Source organism: Monodon monoceros, unplaced genomic scaffold, assembly GCF_005190385.1.
Source record: "Monodon monoceros isolate NGI ecotype Baffin Bay Population unplaced genomic scaffold, NGI_Narwhal_1 Super_Scaffold_4, whole genome shotgun sequence".
Taxonomy (NCBI): Eukaryota; Metazoa; Chordata; class Mammalia; order Artiodactyla; family Monodontidae; genus Monodon; species Monodon monoceros.
In genome coordinates this window covers 44578879-44600733 of record NW_021703781.1, presented here as the reverse complement: position 1 = coordinate 44600733, position 21855 = coordinate 44578879, and the positions used below count along the sequence as shown (strand labels likewise).

General features: G+C 35.3%; 1 protein-coding gene across 1 annotated transcript in view; it reads left to right on the top strand.

Moving 5' to 3' along the window:
- ATAD1 (ATPase family AAA domain containing 1) overlaps nucleotides 1–21275 on the top strand; it is a 56086-nt gene extending 34811 nt beyond the window's left edge. The window contains exons 7-10 of the mRNA XM_029245713.1: nucleotides 4983–5072; nucleotides 8081–8131; nucleotides 16062–16195; nucleotides 17975–21275. Of these exons, the coding sequence (XP_029101546.1) occupies nucleotides 4983–5072; nucleotides 8081–8131; nucleotides 16062–16195; nucleotides 17975–18095 (396 nt within the window). The 3' untranslated portion in view covers nucleotides 18096–21275. The remainder of the gene's footprint in view (nucleotides 1–4982; nucleotides 5073–8080; nucleotides 8132–16061; nucleotides 16196–17974) is intronic.
- Nucleotides 21276–21855: the final 580 nt, after the last annotated feature.

Sequence of the window (21855 nt, the reverse complement as noted above, 5' to 3'; positions counted from 1 at the left end):
AAGAATCAACTGTGTATTTTAGTTTTGTCAGTGCCACACAACTTGACAGTACATTGTCACACATCAGGGAAGTAAGGCAGTTAAATACATTTCCCTTGCTTGCTAATTTCTGACTAATGTAGCAAAAGGATGCTTCCAGTTGGTACAGGCCTCTCCGTACTTTGAGTAGTCAAACTTATTTACATATATATATTTTTTAAATTTAACTTAATTTTATACTTTCATTTTCATTAGTTGCTGATACTTAACTACTTCCTGTCACATGCACCTTTCCAATTTTATACATGACAGTCTTCTGTCCTAGGCTTTGTCTCTTCCCGCTGAAAGGCTGTGAAAACCAAAATTAAGGTCCCTTGGTATTCCCCCAGAGAGAAAGCCAGCTATATTGTTCAATTTACATCTTTGAGTTCCCATTTTCACCTAGTTCTTCACCTCTGAATACTCCATACTTTCTTGCCAGATCAATAATGTATTTTAAAAGAAAATTTAAAAAAATTTTCTGGCATGTTTGGTTTTCTGCCATATTGCTGGAAATGGAACTTCTAGAGCCATTTTTCTGTTTGGGTTCCCCCCCCCTTCCATGAATCACCTATTTTATATCTCATGTATATAAAAACTTTTCTCATGGAAAAGTTTTGGGAAGGTTAATAATGTTCTTTCATTGTTTTAACTTCAGTAGGTATTTTCTATTTTGTAATCTGTTTTTGCCCCTCTTAAGAAAACATAGTTAGAGGGACTTCCCTGGTGACGCAGTGGTTAAGTATCTGCCTGCCAATGCAGGGTACACAGGTTTGAGCCCTGGTCCAGAAAGATCCCACATGTCACAGAGCAACTAGGTCCATGCGCCACAACTACTGAGCCTGCGCACCTAGAGTCCATGCTCTGCGACAAGAGAAGCCAACACAATGAGAAGCCTGCGCACCTCAATGAAGACCCAAGCGCAGCCAAAAAAAAAAAAAATTCAACCATTATTTCTTCAAATATTTTTTCTTTTCCATTTTCCTTGTGATTTTATCAAAAGCCATTTGGACATACCTTATTTATATTCCATGTTTTTTAACGTCTCTCATATTTTCTATCTCTTTGTGCTATATTCTGGGTAATTTCTTTACCTCTTCCAATTAGATAATTCTGGCTTCATTTGGATCCCTTCAGCTATGTAGCATTTTCATTGAGCTTATTAGTTCAGTTATTATATTCTTCAGCTCTAGAAATTCTTTTTCAGGTCTGCCAGATCAGTTTTGATGGTCTCTTGCCAGTTGGATTAGTAAAGCAGAGCCCTGGCATCAGTTAGCTTTGTAACTTTGGCAAAATTATATAATCACCCTGTGTCTGAATAGAGGGGGTAATATCTATAAAAAGGGAAGAATTGTATCCACCTCAGAATTGTTGTAGGATTTTAAGGATTTAATCTGAGTAAAGTGCCTGTAACAGTATCTGGTATATATTTGCTACGTAAGTATTTGCTATGTGATTTTTTTTTTATTTCTTATTTATTCCTTTAAATGTATTAACACTAATTTTATAGTCCATCTTCAGTAATTCTAGCATATAAGTATTTGTACATCTTGTTCTATCATTTGAGTTTAAGATGGTTATTTCCTTGTGTGTTTTGTGATTTCATGGGAAAAATCGTATTTGGTAGAACTTTGTGTGTGAATTTTTGGAATCTACATTGACGGTTTGCTGTTCTAAGAGGATTTTGTACTTGTCTCTGCTGTGTTCTTTTCCAAAGACAGGTAAATTCAGGTTCAAGATCCATGTTAGCTGGCCATGAACCATGAAATCTCAGAGATTTAGTGTGTGTGTTTATATATCTTTCCAAGAACCAAGGCTTGACTCTGCCAAATAGGTTTTCTAATATTTCACCACTTTTCTCAGGCCATAGTACTTCATGAGTCCCAACTTTATGTAGGTTGGTCTCTCATCACGCACGCCACTTTTTAAAATCTGTACGTGTCCATATGGTATGTGGTCAACTTCTACCCTTGCTTATCTCCATCATGTATAGGCTTTGTTTTTGGATTCAGCTTAATTCCTTTACTTTTTTGCGGATTTATTGATTAATTTGAGTTTTTAAAAATATTTTATTATTTTTACATGTTTTGTAGCCAGAGGGTTTAAGGATCTCCTTTGTCCGCCACATTACCATAAATCAAAAGTGCTGAGACACCTGATTCTCAAGAAGAAAATTAAGTCCGATGTCCTACATCACCGTTATGAAAGTATAATTTCATTTTGAGGGAAAATTGCCTTTAGTGTTTGTTCGATGATTAGAGAAGAAAGCACAACATAGATAAATTCTGGTGAATTACTAGAAACAATTTATATTAATCATTGGTTCTGAGAAATCTATTCAATGAGTTTAGTTTGCAGGTTTCCAAAAACTAATTACCCTCCTAAGCAATAGTATTTAAAGTATGCAGAGAATTGAATAGTTAGCCCATGTAAGAGAGAAATATTGATAGTTACTATTACATCTTATCAGAGCATTGTTTTAAAACCAAGGAAATAATGATAATAATATTATAAAATAATTTGGATGAAATATACTCCTGAGCCAATTCTTCCAGAGCCCCACAGTGTGGTTCTGATGCAGTAAATTAAAATTGAATTTTTAGAACCGTTATTCTTTATTATACTATTATTTACTGTTCTATTATGACATACTTTTGAGGAAGAAAATAAAGATGTTGCTTTTAACTTTTTTGTGTGTTGAGGGGGTTAAAATGGCTGTTACTAATTTGAATAATAGTTTTAGACATCTTCTTTAATAGGAACAGGTTAGCTTTCCTCTAAAATTGTCTATTCTGTGACTATGGATGGAGCCCAGTACCCCAGCCTACTTTCTTTGTTTCCTTGCAACAGAGGAAACAAAAATAGTTGAATGGCCCAATTAAACCTGTCACTACTGCTGGAAATCCAAGTTAGTCGATGATATATTCTTCATCTTGAGAGACATGAGACATAAAAGCTAACATTATTTTTAGGGTATTCATTGACATAGTTCAGCTTTTGAGGCATATATTTAGATCTGATTGTTTTAAATGTGAAATGGTAAAACATTTATCTTAATATTTTGTTTTAAAGATTTTAGAAGTCTTACCTAATACCTAAAAGGTACATTAATTTTGCTGCATAAATACTAAAAAATTACTGTTGCTTCCCATTTTTAATTTTAGCTTATTTGCACTAAATAGAGTTAATATATGTGTAAAGGTTATCTTTTTTGCCCCTTAAAATCACTCCTTAAAATTTACTTCTTTAAGTGATGTCAGTCACTCTTGCTTTGCTTTTTCATCGTGAATATCTGTTATCACCCCAAATAAATTCATTAGGCCATGTTGTGCTAGATTTATCTGGATCCCTTGATCCTAAGTTTTAGTGTTTCATGTTTCATAATGGGTTTTTGTTTTGTTTCAGGCTGTTTACCTAGAATGTTTCTCAAAGTACAGCCCCTTTTTCAGTTTTTTTCAGGTGCTGACTCAACCACAATGCTTTTTGTGATTCTCTACAACATAATATGATCAGTCTTCAACAAGCTTCCATATCACTTTGAACTCTCTTTTAATATCTAATGAATACTCTATCTCAAAATATACTATATTCATCCTTTATCTTATACAATTCATTTGATCACTTTTAAAGACTTTGTTTTACATCAGGTAGAAATTTTCCTTATTAATTCTATAGAGTTGTAGAAAGTCAGTAAAGAAAAACAGGTAAGAGCATTAATATTTTGACTTCAGGATCACTTGACCCAAATACAAAATTGCATTATATTATGGAACTATTTCTCAAATTTGTATGTATATTTTTTCCCTCTAGGTGGCAACCTCTCACAGTTAATTGAAAGTAATTTGGCAGTTGAGTAATGTTAAATGTAAAGAGTAGAAGTAGAATATAAGGAACTTCCCTGGCAGTCCAGTGGTTAAGATGCTGCACTCCCAATGCAGGGGGCACGGGTTCGATCCCTGGTCTGGGAACTAAGATCCCACATGCTGCACAGCATAGCCTAAAAAAAAAAAAAAAAAGTAAAATATAAGAGTTAGTGTATTTTTCAACATGTTGTTCTGGAGTTAGATTTCAGATTATTTCAGAAATCTAAGACCTCTTAGGCTGAAATAAAAGTTTTCCTTAGAATACCAATAAATTTCATTTTGGATAACAGATGTGTGCTTATATATTATACAGAAATATCAACAATAATGGTAATATTGAAGCCATTCAGAAATTAAATAGTTTTGTATATCTTTGTCTTTATTCGTTTTGATTTTTCGTCTCTACGTTCTTTATAAATAAGTGGCATAGACCCAGAGGCTGGCAGGGCCGCCAGCAATTTTTTTTCTTTTTTTTTTTTAATATTCTACTCAGCATTTTGATGTTTGCTTTTATTCTGTTGCCCTTGTTTAAAATTGGATTGCTTGAGGTTTTATTAGCACTGAAAAGATGTCACCTGCAGTGCTGATAGTGCCATGAAATGATGATGTGAAATCCAGAGGAAAAAATAGATGATCTCTATTACTATTACCAGAATCCTCAGATTCTGGTAGGGGAAATGATTCTCTCCTTAATATTATTAAAGGACTTGAAGTAGTCCCCTCATATATACTCCCAAGCTGTAACATAAATAGCTTTAAGTTATTCAACATGTAGCCACTGAGTAACCATATTTTGCAAAATACAATAGTTTTTAAAAAATTTTTATGATTCCTCAGTAACTGAATAATGTATTATTTTAGTTACTAGAAGTCTGGCGAAATGCATCAGGCTTACCAGCTTTGCTATCATTTGATGTATTTAGGATTAACTCTGATTTATATCTATAAATATTTGAGTAATACTGGATTACAATCAGATTTCCTATAGAAGATTTAGTTTAAACCCCACTTAATTTTCTATATCTTCTAAGCCCTAGTAATAACAACCTGAAAGGAGTATTACTGGTGTATTTAATACCTTTGTTTTCTTTATATATTTAGGTCATAGTGATGGGAGCTACTAATCGTCCTCAGGATCTTGACTCAGCTATAATGAGAAGAATGCCTACGAGATTTCATATCAACCAGCCTGTAGGTGGATTTGATTGATATTATGAACAGTTAAATATTTGCTTTTTTACATGTCTTTATCTGTGATTTCACAAAGGGAATGATTAAAAAATAAGACTTATTATTTATGACAGGCAGGGAAGGAATAGGGCAAGAATCCCCCTAATTACTTTTGTCCTTTCCACTCCTTTTCTTGCTTTTTAAATTTTTCTTTCCTAAGATCAGTGTTATTTGCTTCTCTTCAAAGTATCTCATTACCTCAAGTTTGTCTAGACACTTCAGTGATTTTCTTTAGAATGCAGCAAAGTTATCTATGGAAGATACATAAGAAAATGTAAATTATAGTTTTGGTTTAGGATATGATGAAATTAGGGTTTTAGGGTTAAAGAACCATTCTGAAGGCCTGACAGGAAGAACACCTGGTATTTATTTGATTAATTATTGGCAGTGCTTTCCTGTGGCAGGATTAATGAATAACTAGTAGCTATGATATTACACTTTAACATAAGAATGCAAATGTGAGGGTGGTGTTGAACTGGTAGTAAGTATCTTCTTCTAGCATTCTTTTTTGCTAGTTAAAAGTACCCTCAAGTAGAGGATTAAAACTTGATACTTTTTTGCACAAAATCCCTAAATCCTGAATTTTGTCTGCTTTTAGATTAAAGGAGGAAAAAACAAACAGGGTTAGTAATAGACTATATGCACCATACAATCAGCATGTCACATATATTGCTATGTAGAAGAACTTACACTGTCACTTCTTTCAGAATTAAAATCTCTGGCCTAAAAATATTTGCCCCATTTTATATTCTTCAGCTTAACAGTTTGTAGCAGTAAACATGGTTTCCTGAAATTGGTGGCTATGGCCTCTGCACAGTTACTCTGGCTGGCTCTTTGCTGCAGCCTCTGATTCCCCTGAGGGTATACATTTACTTAGGCAGTCTGTTAGAAAATCTACCTGATGGTTCGGTGCAGAGATTTTTTAATGTGATATAGGAGACTAGAAAATGTACTTAGTATGACTAATATTTATGGAGCATTAATATGTGTCAGACACCTGCCAGGCTCTGGTGAATAGAACGTGGCCCCGTCCTAAAAGAACTCTGTATTGCAGGGGAGCCGGACACAAAAATAAATAATGTAAAATGGGGACTTCCCTGGCGGTCCAGTGGTTAAGACTCCATGCTTCCATTGCAGGGGGCGTGGGTTCGATCCCTGGTTGGGGAACTAAGATATCCTGCGTGGCACGTGGCCAAAAAAAAGTGTACTTTACAAAAGTATGCTTAAAGAACTGTGAGGACCTGAGATGATGATGAAAACATAATTCTGTCTGAGGAGTTAGTGAAACCTACAGAATCGAGCTGGACCTTGAAGGATGAAAGATGGTAGCAATTTGACAGTCAAGTGAAGCAGAGAAATGCTTTTCTACCAGAATAAAGAAAGGCAAGGAGGTGTGGAAGCACATATTTAATGGTGACTTCTGGGGATAGTTCACTTAGGGGGCATCAAGGAAAGTAGGTGGGGATGAGGCTGGAAAGGCTGCCTGCTGAAGGATTAGATCAACTTTGTATGCTTCACACAAGATATTTGATCTTATTTTGTTACCAAGACATCAGAATATTTTTAGAGATAATCAGTTCACCTCAGTGGTTCTGAAGGTAAAGATTATATTGATAGAATCTCTGCTTATAGTCTAAGAGCAAACAAAGGGTTTTGATGTACAGTAGAATAGAACATAGGGTACAACAGCATGGAAAGTAGCCTTTACTAAAGTTGCAAGTTTAATATATTTTTGTATGAGTTCAAAATAGGTTGTAAAAGATTTTTTTCAAATTTGTCATAAATTTGCGTACCTGTAATGTAGAAACTGGGATTTTTATAATCCCCCTCTTCATTCTGTTTTTAGTGAACACACAGACGCAGTTTATAGCATAATTTTTTTTCTTACTGTTTAACTATGATAACAAAGTGTATGGGGCTTCCCTGGTGGCGCAGTGGTTGAGAGTCCGCCTGCCGATGCAGGGGATATGGGTTCATGCCCCGGTCCGGGAAGATCCCACATGCTGCAGAGTGGCTGGGCCCGTGAGCCATGGCCGCTGAGCCTGCGCGTCCGGAGTCTGTGCTCCGCAGCGGGAGAGGCCACAACGGTGAGAGGCCCGCATACCGGAAAAAAAACAAAAAAAAAAACCAAAGTGTATGATTAACCTTACCTTAAAACTCCTTTCCAAGTTAAATGCTTGTTAACAAAAAGTACCTGCTGGTGATTGCCTATCATACCAAATTAACCTTCATACTTAACACATTTGAATTACAGAAACAGCAGTTTGGTTTTGTTTTTCAGGTTATTTAATTTGGTACTCATTGTAACCGGCTCTGTTTTTTTCAGTGGTTGTGGGAATAGGGATGAATTCAGCCATAATAATCTTTAAAAGCATTCATATTTACTGTATATGTAAGGTATTCTATAAAAGCTTCTATTCTGTAGTAATATGAAGCATTGCTGCAGGGGCAGTATATAAGCATATAAACTAATATGCTATTAACACTAAATAAAATTCACTAATATAAATTAGTTGACATGGAAGTTACATGCTAAATGGAAGAACCAAGCAGTTATGATTGCCGTCTCTTCCAGTTACTGATAAAAAATTTTATGGCAGCAGTGAGTTTTCAGAAGTTTCCTAAATTACGAAAAGGAGATTTGCAGAGCTGTAGAGGAAAGACATTGGTAGTCATAGGAATTCATTTACTCACTCAAGAAACATTTAAGGGCATGTTATTTTCCAGATATGGTACTAGGCACTGGGGATTCAGAATAAGAAGATACAGTTCAGTAAGACAACTACAAATGATTAATCTAGAGTCTAGAATCTAGACCTTGCTTTAGTCAAAAGTTTCCATGACCTGTCAGAGTTTCTGTCATTTCTTATAGGTATTGTCAGGTAGTTTACAAGGAAAGGAAGAAATATTAGGAAAATTAGTTGATCCTTTTTTTAAAAAATGCTAACTGGAAATTATCCTGCTTTTAGGCTCTAAAACAAAGAGAAGCAATCCTGAAACTCATCTTGAAAAATGAAAATGTAAGTAGAAAATTACATTTTTTCCCCATCCTATAAATATAAAAATATTTATGTTCATAAAATCATTTTAGACAGAAATGAAAAAGGAACCTGGGAATAATGTAGCTTTCAACTTGTAAATTACTGTAACTCTTGGCTGCTCATACAACTCAATTATTACGGCATATTTGAACTAATTAAAGGTAATTTGCTTTTTAAAAAGCCATGTGTTTTCATATCTACAGATTAAAATCCTCTTTGATATTTTTCAGACTGGTTTCCTGTTATATAAGATACATTTGTTTTTGCAGAGAAGTATGGGGAGGTTTTGGGTTTTATTTAATTGCAATATTTTTTGAAGTTGGAATTTAGAATTAAGAAGGTACGATAATCAAAATCTTCAATCGTTTGTATTTTAAAAATAGGTGGTATAGTCACGCTTTAGAAATTAAAATACATATATTAAATGGTATACAGGGAAAAGTCTCATATCTCCCTTATATTTCTTCTGTATCTTTTCAGGTGGTGTTATTCCTATACAAGCAAATTAGAATGTAATGTTACTCCTCTCCCCTTTTCTACATAAGCCATATTAATAAGCCATATCCAGTGTTCTCTGTTGCTCTTTTCTCTTATTTTTGAGATTCCTTATTAGCATATGGTTTCCTCGTTCTGTTCTCTCTCTCTCTTTTTTCTTTCCTTTTGCACTGCATAGGATTCCATTATATGGATATATCATAATTTATTTAATCAGTGCCACATTGAAGGACATTTGGGTTGATTCCAGTCTTTCACTACTATAAAAATGCTGCATTGAATAACCTTGTACATACGTCATTTCACACTTGTGCCAGGAATATTAGTAGGGTGAATTTTCCAGAAGAAAAATTGCCAGATCAAAGGGTATGATATTTATAATTTTGGTAGTAGTTGCCAAATTCTTCATGCCAATTTACTCTTTTTTGAAAAAAATTTATTTTATTTTTATTTTTGGCTGCGTGAGTCTTCGTTGCTGCGCACAGGCTTTCTCTAGTTGCGGCAAGTGGGGGCTACTCTTCGTTGCGGTGCATGGGTTTCTCTTTGCAGTGGCTTCTCTTGTTGCAGAGCACGGGCTCTAGGTGCGTGGGCTTCAGTAGTTGTGGCACGCAGGCTCAGTAGTGGCTCGCAGGCTCTAGAGCGCAGGGTCAACAGTTGAGCCGCACAGGCATGTGGGATCTTCCTGGACCAGGGATTGAACCCTACATTGGCAGGTGGATTCTTAACCACTGCACCACCAGGGAAGTCCCCCAGTTTACTCTTATATCAGCAGTGTTAGAGTGCCTCTTGCCCTATAGCCTTGCCAACAGAATGTTATGAAACTTTGTGCCAACATGATAGGTAGAAAATGGTATCTCATTATAGTTTTAATTTACATTGAGGGATGAAATGAGCAGTATATGTTTAAGAGCCTCTAGAATTTGTGTGTGTGTGTGTGTGTGTGTGTGTGTGTGTGTGAAATACCTGTTCATATTCTCTGCCTATTTTTCTATTAGAATGTTTTTTTTTTCTTGTAGATTTGTAGGAACTCTAATGTATTAGGGAGATTTGCCCTTTGTTTATATGATTTGAAAATATTTTTTCCTAGTTTGTCTTGATTTTACTGGATTTTCCCCCCCTTTATGGCTTCTAAGTTTTGATCTAAATTAAAAGTCCTTTTCCACTACCATGTTTGTAAAGGAAGTTTCCATATTCTCCAGCTCTTGCTACTTGTTTTTCCAAAACTCTGTAACCAAGTATATTTTAATAACATGGTATTCCTCACTATCATAAATTTCATATGTAAACTCGCTATTTGAACTTGCTATCTAAATTAAGAAACCAGATAGCTTCCTGTAGTGAGGCATATTTATATTTCAGTGGTTTTCATGCTTCCTTGAATCACCATCATCCCATGGCTAATTCTGCTTCATCCATACCCTGTCTACTTCCTTACCTCCCATGTTTTCCCATCATTTCCCATCTGTAAATATTTTAGTTATAGCTCTAAAAGAAAGGATTCTTTTCTTTATTTAACCTAACCTCATTACCATTGTTATACTTAAGCAAAAAATGACATAAATTTGTTACTATCATTGAATTTCTAGTCTCTTCAAATTTCTAGTTGTCTCCTAAATGTCTTTTTTTTAAAACCATGTTTTTATTTGACTCAGGATCCATATAAAGTGTGTAATTTTCAATTATTTCAGATTTTAAATCTCTTTTAATCTATAGACGATAGATTCTCCCTTCATGTCTCTCGTCCTTTCCCTCTTCCCCTTTCAGTTTATTTGTTGAAAAAACCACGTTAGGTTTGTCCAAATTTTTCCATAGTCTGAATTTTGCTGATTATACAAGGAGCAGTAATTCCTCTAAAATTGGTAGTTGGATCAAGAGACTGGATGAGATTAGGTTCAGTTGGAGAGAGGACTACTTCTTGGGTAGAATTATATTCTTTCATTAGGAGATACATAATATCTGGATGTCCATTATGGTTTTATGGTTTACGTTTAAATCTTTGCTATAATTGGTATTTATCCAGATGTATGATGTGTGCTGTGAATTGAATTTTGCTTTTGTTTTTCCAAATGGATACCCAGTTGTCCAACACCATTTTTTGGAATAGTCCATCCTTTCCTCATTAGAGAAGCCACCTTTATCATATACTAAATTCTCGTGTGTATTGGCTATGTTTCTGGACTTTGAATTCAGGTCATTGGTCTTTTCTGTGTTTATTCACCAGCACCACACTGTTTTTTTTTTTTTCTTTTTTTGGCTGCGTTGGGTCTTCGTTGCGGCGAGCGGGGGCTACTCTTCATTGTGGTGTGCAGGCTTCTCTTTGCAGTGGCTTCTCTTGTTGTGGAGCGCGGGCTGTAGGTGCTCAGGCTTCAGTAGTTGTGGCACGTGGACTCAGTAGTCATGCTTCGTGAGCTCTAGAGCGCAGGCTCAGTAGTTGTGGCTCACGGGCTTAGTTGCTCCGCGGCATGTGGGATCTTCCTGGACCAGGGCACAAACCCGTGTCCCCTGCATTGGCAGGTGGATTCTTAACCACTGCGCCACCAAGGAAGTCCCCACCACACTCTTAATTATTAAGGTCTTGTAAGTTTTAATATCAGGTAGGGCTAGACACCTCTTGGTGTCCCCCAGCCCACAGTTTCTTGGTATGCTATTTTTTCTGTATGAATTTTAAATTAATTTGTCTTATTCAAGAAAAAAAACAAACACTCGTGTTTTTGGTGGATCATAATTTAAGAGAATTAAGGTATGTTTGATGTTGACTCTTTCTCCAGAAGCATTTATGTCTTTCTGGTTGTTCAAGTCTTGTATCTTTCAGTGGTGTTCTGTTCATTTATTTCTTTACAATATATCAAAGTAACATATATGCTATTTGCTAACGTTTAAAGTGTCTAACAAATTACAGAGATTAGATCATTGGTTACTAACCATTTTGGGGATCATAGAGCCCTTTAATAAAGAGATAAAGCTATGTCATCTTTCCTTTAAAAACTGCGTATATACTTGAAATGTTTTGTATAGTTTCAGGGAAATTCCTAAAACCTTTCATATATTCTGGGTAAGGAACTCCTGTCCTCCATGAATGAGAAATCAACAAATTACATTTTGCCTTTTAACTGAATATTTGTTTACTGCTTTCAAGAAGACATTGTGTAGTTGTAGTACTGTTTAGATAAAACAGGCTCCATTGGTCAACCTTTGATAAGGATAGGCATTGATGAACAGAGAAGAAAACAAAGGGGATTAAATGAGTTCACAAGATCTTCTGAATTAGAATGGCTATGATGTGGCTAGAAGTTTAACAGGCATTACAAGGTAGTTGTGAACAATTTTGTGGAGACTTCAGGTTAACTAATACAATTATTTAAAAAAATTTTTAATGAAGTGTGGCTGGAAGTTAACATTTTTGAACCCCATGTATGTGGTCCAGTGTAAATATACGTGATATAGGTCATTGATATATAGATGATGAATGTAAATTATGAGATGTAAGCTCTTTGTCTCGTATGATAGCCATACTTTACACAGGCCATTAAACTTTAGCATTTAAATTTAAGACACTACTCATTATGCCTAATTTAAACTTTGATTTTAGTGTTCTGCTTTTTTTAAACAGTAGTATCTTTAGAAATTCTTTTAGAATTACATTTGTCATTAGTACAATTTTTAGCATTCTGTTATTTATGAAAGTGCAAAGAATTAGTGTCTGATCAGTTTTATGATGCAGAATATGAGTGCTCTCTGGATAATTGCTGACATGGGAATGTCTCATTTCCTACTAGCTGGTATTTATATGCTGGAGGCATATTGTTACTTCAATGGAATATGAAAGAAATTAATGTAATTTTGTTAAAAGATGCCTCAAATCAGTAGCACACATTTATTTAATAAGATGAGCATTATCATGCGTATACATTCCTGAGCAGAATTAGAGTTTTTGATGCAAACAGATGGCTAGACTTTTATATTTTGAGTTTTTCCTTCTCTGAAGAAAAGAATGAAGCTTTTGAAATGATACTGTTTTTCAGTCTTTCACAATTCTTTATTGATAGATCCTTAACAAAACCCACTCATTTAAAAAAGATAGTATACTGGTTTGGGCTTAACGTTTTAAGTATGAAAGAATTAGAACTAATAACATTTATATCTAAACAAGTATCATGTCTGACACTGCAGTAAGGATAGTTTTTGTTCCCTATACAGACTAACCTGAATTTATATATTTTCTGGAACAGCGGGAATAGTTAACAAGCATGGGTTTAGGAGACAGACCTGAGGATCCCATTCTGGCTTGACCATTTCCTACTGTGTAACCTTGAGCAAATATTGTTAGCATCTCTGTGCTTCATTTTCTCACTTGGAAATCGGAGATAATGCCAACAATCTCATAGAGTCGGTTTGAGAATTTAAATTAAATAATATATGTAAAATGCTTTGATTATCATGCAGTGTACAGTCAATGGCAGATATAGTGAATAACCGCACACAAATAAGTGCTGTTCTTTCAAGCTATTTTGGACGTTCATTAATTTATTCCTATTTTGCTCCCAGTACTCAAAACCTTTTTTTAACTTGGGAATTGCCTTCATACTTGCCTAATAAAAATAATTCTCATTACTTCACAGTTTATCTAGAGCCATTATCTTAAAATAAAAAGGGCTGCTTTTAGAGTGCTTGCTGTATGCCAAGCATTGTGGTCAGATACACATCGTTTTATTTAATCCTCAATTCATCTAGGCAGTACATATTAGTACTCTTTTACACGTCTCTGGATACTGAAATCCAGAGAAGTTATATAATGAGTTACCCAGGTTTACATAGCAAAGTAGTGATGGAGCCTTTCTCTTAACCATTATGGAATGCTATCTCTGTTTACTAATCTTTCTCCCCCAATGACTGGAATTTTCTGTTTATTCTTTTCTTATACTTGTTTTGTTCATCTTTGTGACTTTATCACCCTGTCATGCACAAGATTTGTGAGTAATTAGAACATAGTGTGGCCCAACAAAGGAGAAGGCAAAGGATAGGGTGGAGGCGTTGATTTTTTGAGGGAGGAGGACTAATTTTTAACATCTCGGAGAATAATTTGGAAGGTCTTTTATTTTAGACATACACGCAAATAACTTTAAATCTAGCACCTGGATTTAAAAGGTGATCTTAATATATATTTTATTTTTGCGGTACGCGGGCCTGTCACTGTTGTGGCCTCTCCTGTTGTGGAGCACAGGCTCCGGACACGCAGGCTTAGCGGCCATGGCTCACGGGCCTAGCCGCTCTGCGGCATGTGGGATCTTCCCGGACCGGGGCACGAACCCGTGTCCCCTGCGTCGGCAGGCGGACTCTCAACCACTGCACCACCGGGGAAGCCCGATCTTAATATATTTTGCTTCATGTCGGCCCCTCCCCCGCTCCCTCACCCCACACCATCATTGGTATCCTGCTGTGGAGAACTCTCAGCACTATCCTGAAGTTCGTTGTGTGTATCAGTTCCATAAATGTTTGTGGATAGATACATAATACAGGTACAGGTGTAGGTTATTTTTTCTCTTTCACTGTTACAAACTATAGAGAAAGTGAGTTTCTGAGGCACACAAAAAAGTTTAAACTACAAAGAGAATAGAAAAGTCTGACTGTAATCAGACTTAAGGCTTCTTGAAGTAAGACAAGATACCGTGAACAAAGTCCAAGAACACGTCACAGGGAAAACATTTGCAACCCTATAACCAACAAAGGACTAATATCCAGATTATACAGAATGCCTGTAATCAGTTGGTCAGCTTTTATGTTTGTACATTAGATCACAGATTCTAACTATAACTAGCCCTAGGAACTTATCGTCTTATATCCCCAGTATTGTTGTTACAAATCTCCCAGTATTGTTGCAGGTTTGTCCATTTGTTATATTTTTCTGGTGAATTATTTTTTATCATTATGTAATTATTTCTGTTTGTGTTTGTGGTGATTACTGATAAATTTGCATTTGTTCTTTTTTATTTTAGTGCTTTCCATGTATTATGCTTTTTTTTTCCTCCCTGGACTCCCCCCACCCACCCCCTGCCCACACCTTCCCCTTTCCCCCTCCAGTTCCCCTACCTCCCCACCCGTCCTTCGTTCTTTAGTGTTGCTCTTGTGTTCTTCATTCCTTTTTCCCTCTTCCTCTAGTCATTTGGAAGGTACACATTCTCTTTTAGTGCTACTTAGTTCTTTACCCCAAATTAAATGATTATTATTACTGTTTTTATATATTAAAGCTTAGATTTATCTATATGTAGTCTACCATTTTCCTTGCCTGTTCCACACCTACCTTCTGGGTGCAGTTTTCTTTTTATCAAAGAATATGTGATTTCTCTTTATTTAATCTCCACATTTAGGACTGAGAACACTGTCATGTGAGGTCACAGTTGCAGAGTTAACAGTAGATCCCATGTTGTCTTACCTCCAAGTCTCTTGTCCTTGTGTAGAGTTACACCGGGGTCTTCCATAAAGACAAATGGGAATTTAGTAACAAATGAAGATGGCATTTCCAGTCAACTTGGGGAAAATAAATGTTAAGACAAACGGTTATCTATTTGGGGGAAAAAATACAGCTGGATCTTTACTGCATTGTGTTCAAACCCTGGCTCTGGCAATGGTGTGACCTTGGGCAATTTATTTAACCTCTGCAGGTTTTACTGTGTTCTGTAAACGAAAATGAGAATACTTCCCTGTCAGGATTAAATGAGAATACTCCATGAAAAGTACTTAATACAGCAAATGATATATAGGAATCATTTAATACATGGTAGTTACTATAATTAATTTTTTTCTTTCTCATTTTCTCTTCTTAAGCTACATATCAGCTTTTAACTATCCCAAGTCTGTTATGTGCCCAGGAGGATCACTTAATTGGCTTGACTGTATAAGCTTAGGTTGGGGAGCAAAACCATAGGTGCTGAATTAGTGTTGAGGTAGTAGAATATCAAAGCAGTACAGTTAAAATGAGGGTTAGAATATTTTAGTAGAATATGATTTTTGTAATATCATAATATTACAAAAATCAGGTCTCAGGACTTAATGATCCAGGCTATTTGCCAAGTATGTTGACTATATTATAAAGAAGTGTCAAAGTGGGACCTTCCTAAGAGGCACCAAAGTCAATCCAGCAATGTTCGAATGCCTATTCTTCCCCATCACTCTGTGATATATCTAGTAAGACTTATTTATGTTTTGGTCATAATGACAATTACTGAAAATTGGATGTCAAATTTTAAGCTTTTATGGTTAAAAAAAGAAAACTTCTAGAGACTGAAAATACTATCTATTGATTCTCCTCCCACGCTGTTCCAATATGCTTAACTTTCTTTAATTCTGAGAATGTTTGGATATATCTTTTGCAGTATATTTTACATTTTTTTTAAAGCATGTTTTATATTTATTTAAGGTGGATAGGCATGTGGACCTGCTGGAAGTTGCCCAGGAAACTGATGGGTTTTCAGGAAGTGACCTAAAGGAGATGTGTCGAGATGCTGCCCTCCTCTGTGTCAGGGAATATGTTAATTCTACATCAGAAGAAAGGTATGTGTATTTAGAGTTGATCTCTTAATATTTGTCAAACCCTTTTAGAGCTTTTGGGATAGTTCCTTTTATTTTGCTTTATAATACCAACTCTGCTTATGGAATAAAAAGGTAAATTGGAATTTAAAATTCCCCTAACGTTATTTACTGCCTTTTTTCTGAAGGAGAATTCTGGAAATGAATTTGCAAGGGAGGGTGGTTTTGGGAAGCATCTGAAATGAAGAGCAAGAAGTAAAAGCTGAATTTCTACTGGAAATCCATGAGCTGGGTTACAGAAAGCTGACAAACTTAAGCTTACCCATCTCTACCAGGAGAACAGCTGCTCTGGTATCCCTAGATTGCTTTTGTATTTTAAATTTCTACATTATGGAAATGAGTGCCTTGTCTTCCAGAAATTTCACATTTATGGGGACATTGCTGTGGACTAGACTTCAACTTGTTAATAATGTATTTACTAAAAAAGAAGTCATTTGTCCCTACAGCAAACTTGAAACCAGTTTCAAAGTATCTTGAGCTTGAGAAACCAATCTTGTACCAGCCGTATTAGTGAACTGGAATATGGAATAATGCAGCTCTGATGAACAAAAGTCCTGTGTTTCCCATAAGGCTGCTTGCCCTGAACCAGTATAACCCTGCATTTCTAAGCCCCTGTTCAAAATATCAACCTTCTAACGTGACTCTTAGCAAACCAGTGTACTTTGGGGGCTTGTGTCGAATGAATTCTGTACCTCTTGCCCCATTGTTTCTTAGTTTCCCTTCTTCATCTCCTGAGGCTTTCATTCCAAGTGACCTGGATTTGCCTGTCTTATTCATGTGTTTAATTACATTGTATTGCCTAGCAAGCTTTGCCAAAAAAGGTTTCTCTTGGTATAGAAAGGTTTGCGTGAAAGCTACCCTGTTAACTTGGAGCTGTGCCTGCACTGGTTCTGGACCTATCTTTAGTGTTCCCTTGGGCCCCTTCGTGGAGAGGGTCACTCCATTTATTTGTTGCCAGATTAATCCAGCTACTCTAGCACTAAAATTGGGAATACTTTTGACCTCTGTAGCCAAGAATCTATCTTCTGAAGATTTTTATTCTTGTATATGTTAAGAGGAGAAAAAAAAACCCTATGAATAAATTTTACTTAAATAAATTATTTTAATAAAAATTCTGTTTTTCTGCTGTCCTTAAAGCCCTGAAAATGTTATATTTCAATGCAAAAAGTCTGGGTAATGGACTTAGGTTATCATAACTTTTTCCCTGAATTATTTTTCCTGAGTGTTTATAAGTTACAAAGGAGATATTATATATTGGATCATATTTTTCTCCTTATTGAAGTGGGGAGGACTTAGAGTAGTTGGTTTTTATTAGTAGGAATGAATTTTATTTTGTTTATCAAAAGCTAAACACATGCATGATAAGACTGCTACTTTTTAATTCCAGTTTTAATGGGAATAACTTTTGAATCCTTGATTAGAATTATAATCCATTCAGATCAACTTTCACACCTTTATATTCTTAGTGTGAAGTATTTGATTTTAGTTACCAAGCTATAATGTTTATAGCCAGCCATTTTAGCTTCCTACCTCTTGCTGGTAAGTGCTTTTTAAAAATCTCTTAAGACATTTATATGCATAGATTAATTCCTTGGAAGAATTCACGTGAAGCTGTAAATTGTGGTTGTCTTTGGGGTCTTGGATGGGTAAGAGACTTCATTTTTTAGTCTTGGTAAAATATTTTAGGGAGATGTATTCTAAAATTATTTGAATATTTGGTGGGTTTTTTTTTTTGCATTTTAGCCATGATGAAGATGAAATTCGACCTGTGCAACAACAGGACCTGCATCGGGCAATTGAAAAGATGAAGAAATCAAAGGATGCAGCATTTCAGAATGTTTTAACTCACGTTTGTTTAGATTGAGAGTAAAGATAATTTGTACAGTTCAATGTGATCCAGTTTGGTGTGCCCTCTTACCATTAGTGGAAATAGAACAGAAGGAGGAGTGTTCTTTAAACAGTGAGGGAGTTATATGTTCATGACACTGGTTTTATACTCTGAATTCTAAGTTATTGAGATATAGTTGTTATATAAATGGTATTACTACTTGTGGAAAATCATGAGGAGGAACAATTTAATTAGCCTGAGTGTGGGTGCTTGTGTTTGACCTCTTTAGCCATATGTTGCAGCCTTATAGCATCTAAGCTGGTCTTAAAGTAACAAATGATTTACTGAGTCATTAGTGAGAATTGGGGACATGGCTAAGTGCTGGTTTCTAGATATGTGAGTGTGTGTGTGTGTGTGTGTGTGTGTGTGTGTGCGTGCGCGCGTGCGTGCATGTGTGTATATTAAATGTATATATTCACACATTTTATATTGACATTCTGTAAATAGGTTTGAATACAGAAACTTTTTTTTACTCCAACTACTGAATCAAAAAGTACCAAATAGCATATCACAAAACTAAGGTTAATGGTTGTGTCTAAAAGGTACAGTGATTCAGCCATTTCTAGTTGTCACTTGTTTCAGTTGTTGTTTGTGGTTTTTTGTGTTTCTGAGGTGTTTCTGTGCAGTTGAATAGTTGGAGTTGCCGCATCAGAGACTTAGATGTGGCTCAGTTATGGTTGTCAGGGTAGTCAGACAAAAGACTTGCTCAGTGATCAGCACTGAGTGCTTGTCAGCCACTTGGGTGATCAGAACTGACTTCATCTCCTTCTGCAAGCACACTGAGTAGAGACATTTTTTTAACTGATACATGTGAAGGTGGACTGAAAGCCTTTCAAAAGAATGGCTTTGAAAAACCTCAGTGCCATTCAGTACATGTATGTGACTTTCCTTTCTTCATTTAATGTAACAGTTCTGTTGTAACCATGGTTTATTAGTATTATTTTAAAATTATATGTTCTTTAATTATGGTCACATATAATTTGGTCATCAAAAATGAAATGATAGTTTAAAACAACTAGCTGTTACTAAATGTGCTAAAAATACCCATTTTGTAATTAAAATTTTTTTCTTCGCATATTATAAATTATGCCCTACTTAGTACAGATATGCACAGCAGAATCCCCATATTGTATCTGTAGTCATTTGATGCTGTGTGCACAAAATATGACACTTTTTTTGTCCAAAATTTCATTAACCAGAATTCTGTTATAGGCACTTAAACACACAGCATGAGGAAAATGGCACAATATGACCTTGAGGTGCCTTCTGAGTTTTTGTTTTTATTGTATTTCTTTGAAAATTCTCAATCTTAATTCATGAGCTACTGGATTAATTTCTTTGATATTAAGTCTCTCACTAGAACCCATTGGATAGTTTGTTCTTCATTTGTTCTTTGAATGGTGGGTGGGGTAGAGGTTCAAGTTTTGAAAAATTGTGAAGATGATTGAAAAATTGAATGCAAAACATAAGATACCAAAAATAAAATATTTCATCTCCATTTTTAATAACTATATTATACTATTATTTTATAAATATGTAATAAAGAGGTCCCTCTTAATTGAGTTTTCTCTACTTACTCCTTTGTCTTCTTCAGTTATGTAAAATTTTCTGGGGTTGTTTTGGTTTATAAAACTTGCCCTTGGACTGTTTTCATCTTGCTGTGTAACTTTTATAGCATACATTCTAGTATATAACCATTATTTTGTTTTAGTATGAACTTCAGTAGTCATTTAATTTTAATCTGATGGCATACTGATCAAAAATAGGAGTGACATATCTCTCTTCATGTCCTTTCTTTTTATCTTCTTTTAAATTCAGAATATCCAATAGTAGTAGTTAAATTTATCATAGTTTGAATCATCAAATGAAGTTAGAGAAATAAACGAAAGCCAACAACACATGACTCATCTAGGCATCTTAATATCTTAAAGTAATTGAGGAAACTATGATTTTAAGGAACATTTAGTGTTATATATCCTTTGCTGTAGACATGTTTGATGTAAGCTTTTGGCATGCATTGGATTCTAGGTTCTAAGGTATTTCATTTTGGCTAACAGTTAAAAGTACTGGATCTAGAGTTAGACTGCCTGAGTTTAAATCCAGGCCCCCTATTAATTAACTGTGTATACGTGGACTAGACACGTAACTTAATGAGACTCAGTTCCTCATTTATAAAATGGAGTGACAGTGGCACTCATCTTATAGGGTGTGTAATGAGATGATGTATGTAAGGCATGTAGCATAGTGCCTTCCATAGTACTGTTCAGATGTTTGCTATCACATTATTTTATCGCTTTTACACACTGATGTACACATCTGTTTGACCAGGCTCAATTTTTAAGTATTCTCCATGCTTAAACTATTTCCATGATCCCTAGATCTCTACTCTAGGGATTGAGATGAAATGATCACCTGTGATGTTTCTCTAAAAGCCTCATTGTTGGAAGACATCTGGTAAGTCTGATGTGTTTCAAACTATTCCTTGGCCTTTTTAAAATAGAGTTTAGAAACTCAATATTTGAATCAATTCAGTATCCCCTTTCCAATTTATCTCCTTTCTTATTCAACCCTGCACCTGCAGGGTGATGCAGAACTCACCATGTTATCAATAGCTGGATTGGTGTAATCTAAATATTCTATATGACCACAATAATCTAATATTACTTAGTAGCTATAACTTGAAGGTTTGGAGTCGAGGATGTCTCAAGCTTTGAGTGTGCCTGAATAAAAATGGTAGGAATTCCGTTGGTAGGAATTTTTCTTTTTTAAACTAGAATTGTTTTATTTGTGGACAAAGGTTACAGCTTCTTCTGGATAAAGGAAATGAATTCGATGATGTATATTTTATAATTCTCTTTTTAGCTTCTCTTAAGGTCAGAATATTGAATAGAATTCTGATATGCTAAGCATATATCCTGCATGGCTAAAATCCCAGCACCAACTGGAAGCCTCAAATAAAGCCATAGAATCATTCCATTTAGAGCTGACAGAATATTTAGAGAGCCTTCATTACTGAAATTGTTATAAATTTAGTTATCAAAGGTAGAGTTCCCTAATCGTCTCAGAAGTTACAGCTCGCGCTCTCTCTCTCTCTTTTTAATTGAAGTATAGTTGATTTGCAATGTTGTGTTAGTTTCAGGTGAACAGCAAAGTGACTCAGATATGTATGTGTATATATAAATATATATAAATCTTTTTTATATATTTATGTATTTTATATATATATAAAATCTTTTTCAGATTCTTTTCCATTATAGGTTATTATAAGATTTTGAATATAGTTCCCTGTGCTATACAGTAGGTTCTTTTTTTTTTTTTTTAACATCTTTATTGGAGTGTAATTGCTTTACAGTGGTGTGTTAGTTTCTGCTTTATAACAAAGTAAATCAGCTATACATATACATATATCCCCATATCTCCTCCCTCTTGCGTCTCTCTCCCACCCTCCCTATCCCACCCCTCTAGGTGGTCACAAAGCACCGAGCTGATCTCCCTGTGCTATGCGGCTGCTTCCCATTAGCTATCTATTTTACATTTGGTAGTGTATAAGTCCATGCACTCTCTCACTTTGTCCCAGCTTACCCTTCCCCCTCCCTGTGTCCTCAAGTCCATTCTCTACATCTGTGTCTTTATTCCTGTCCTGCCCCTAGGTTCTTCATAACCTTTTTTAAATTTTTTTTTTAGATTCCATATATATGTGTTAGCGTACGGTATTTATTTTTCTCTTTCTGACTTA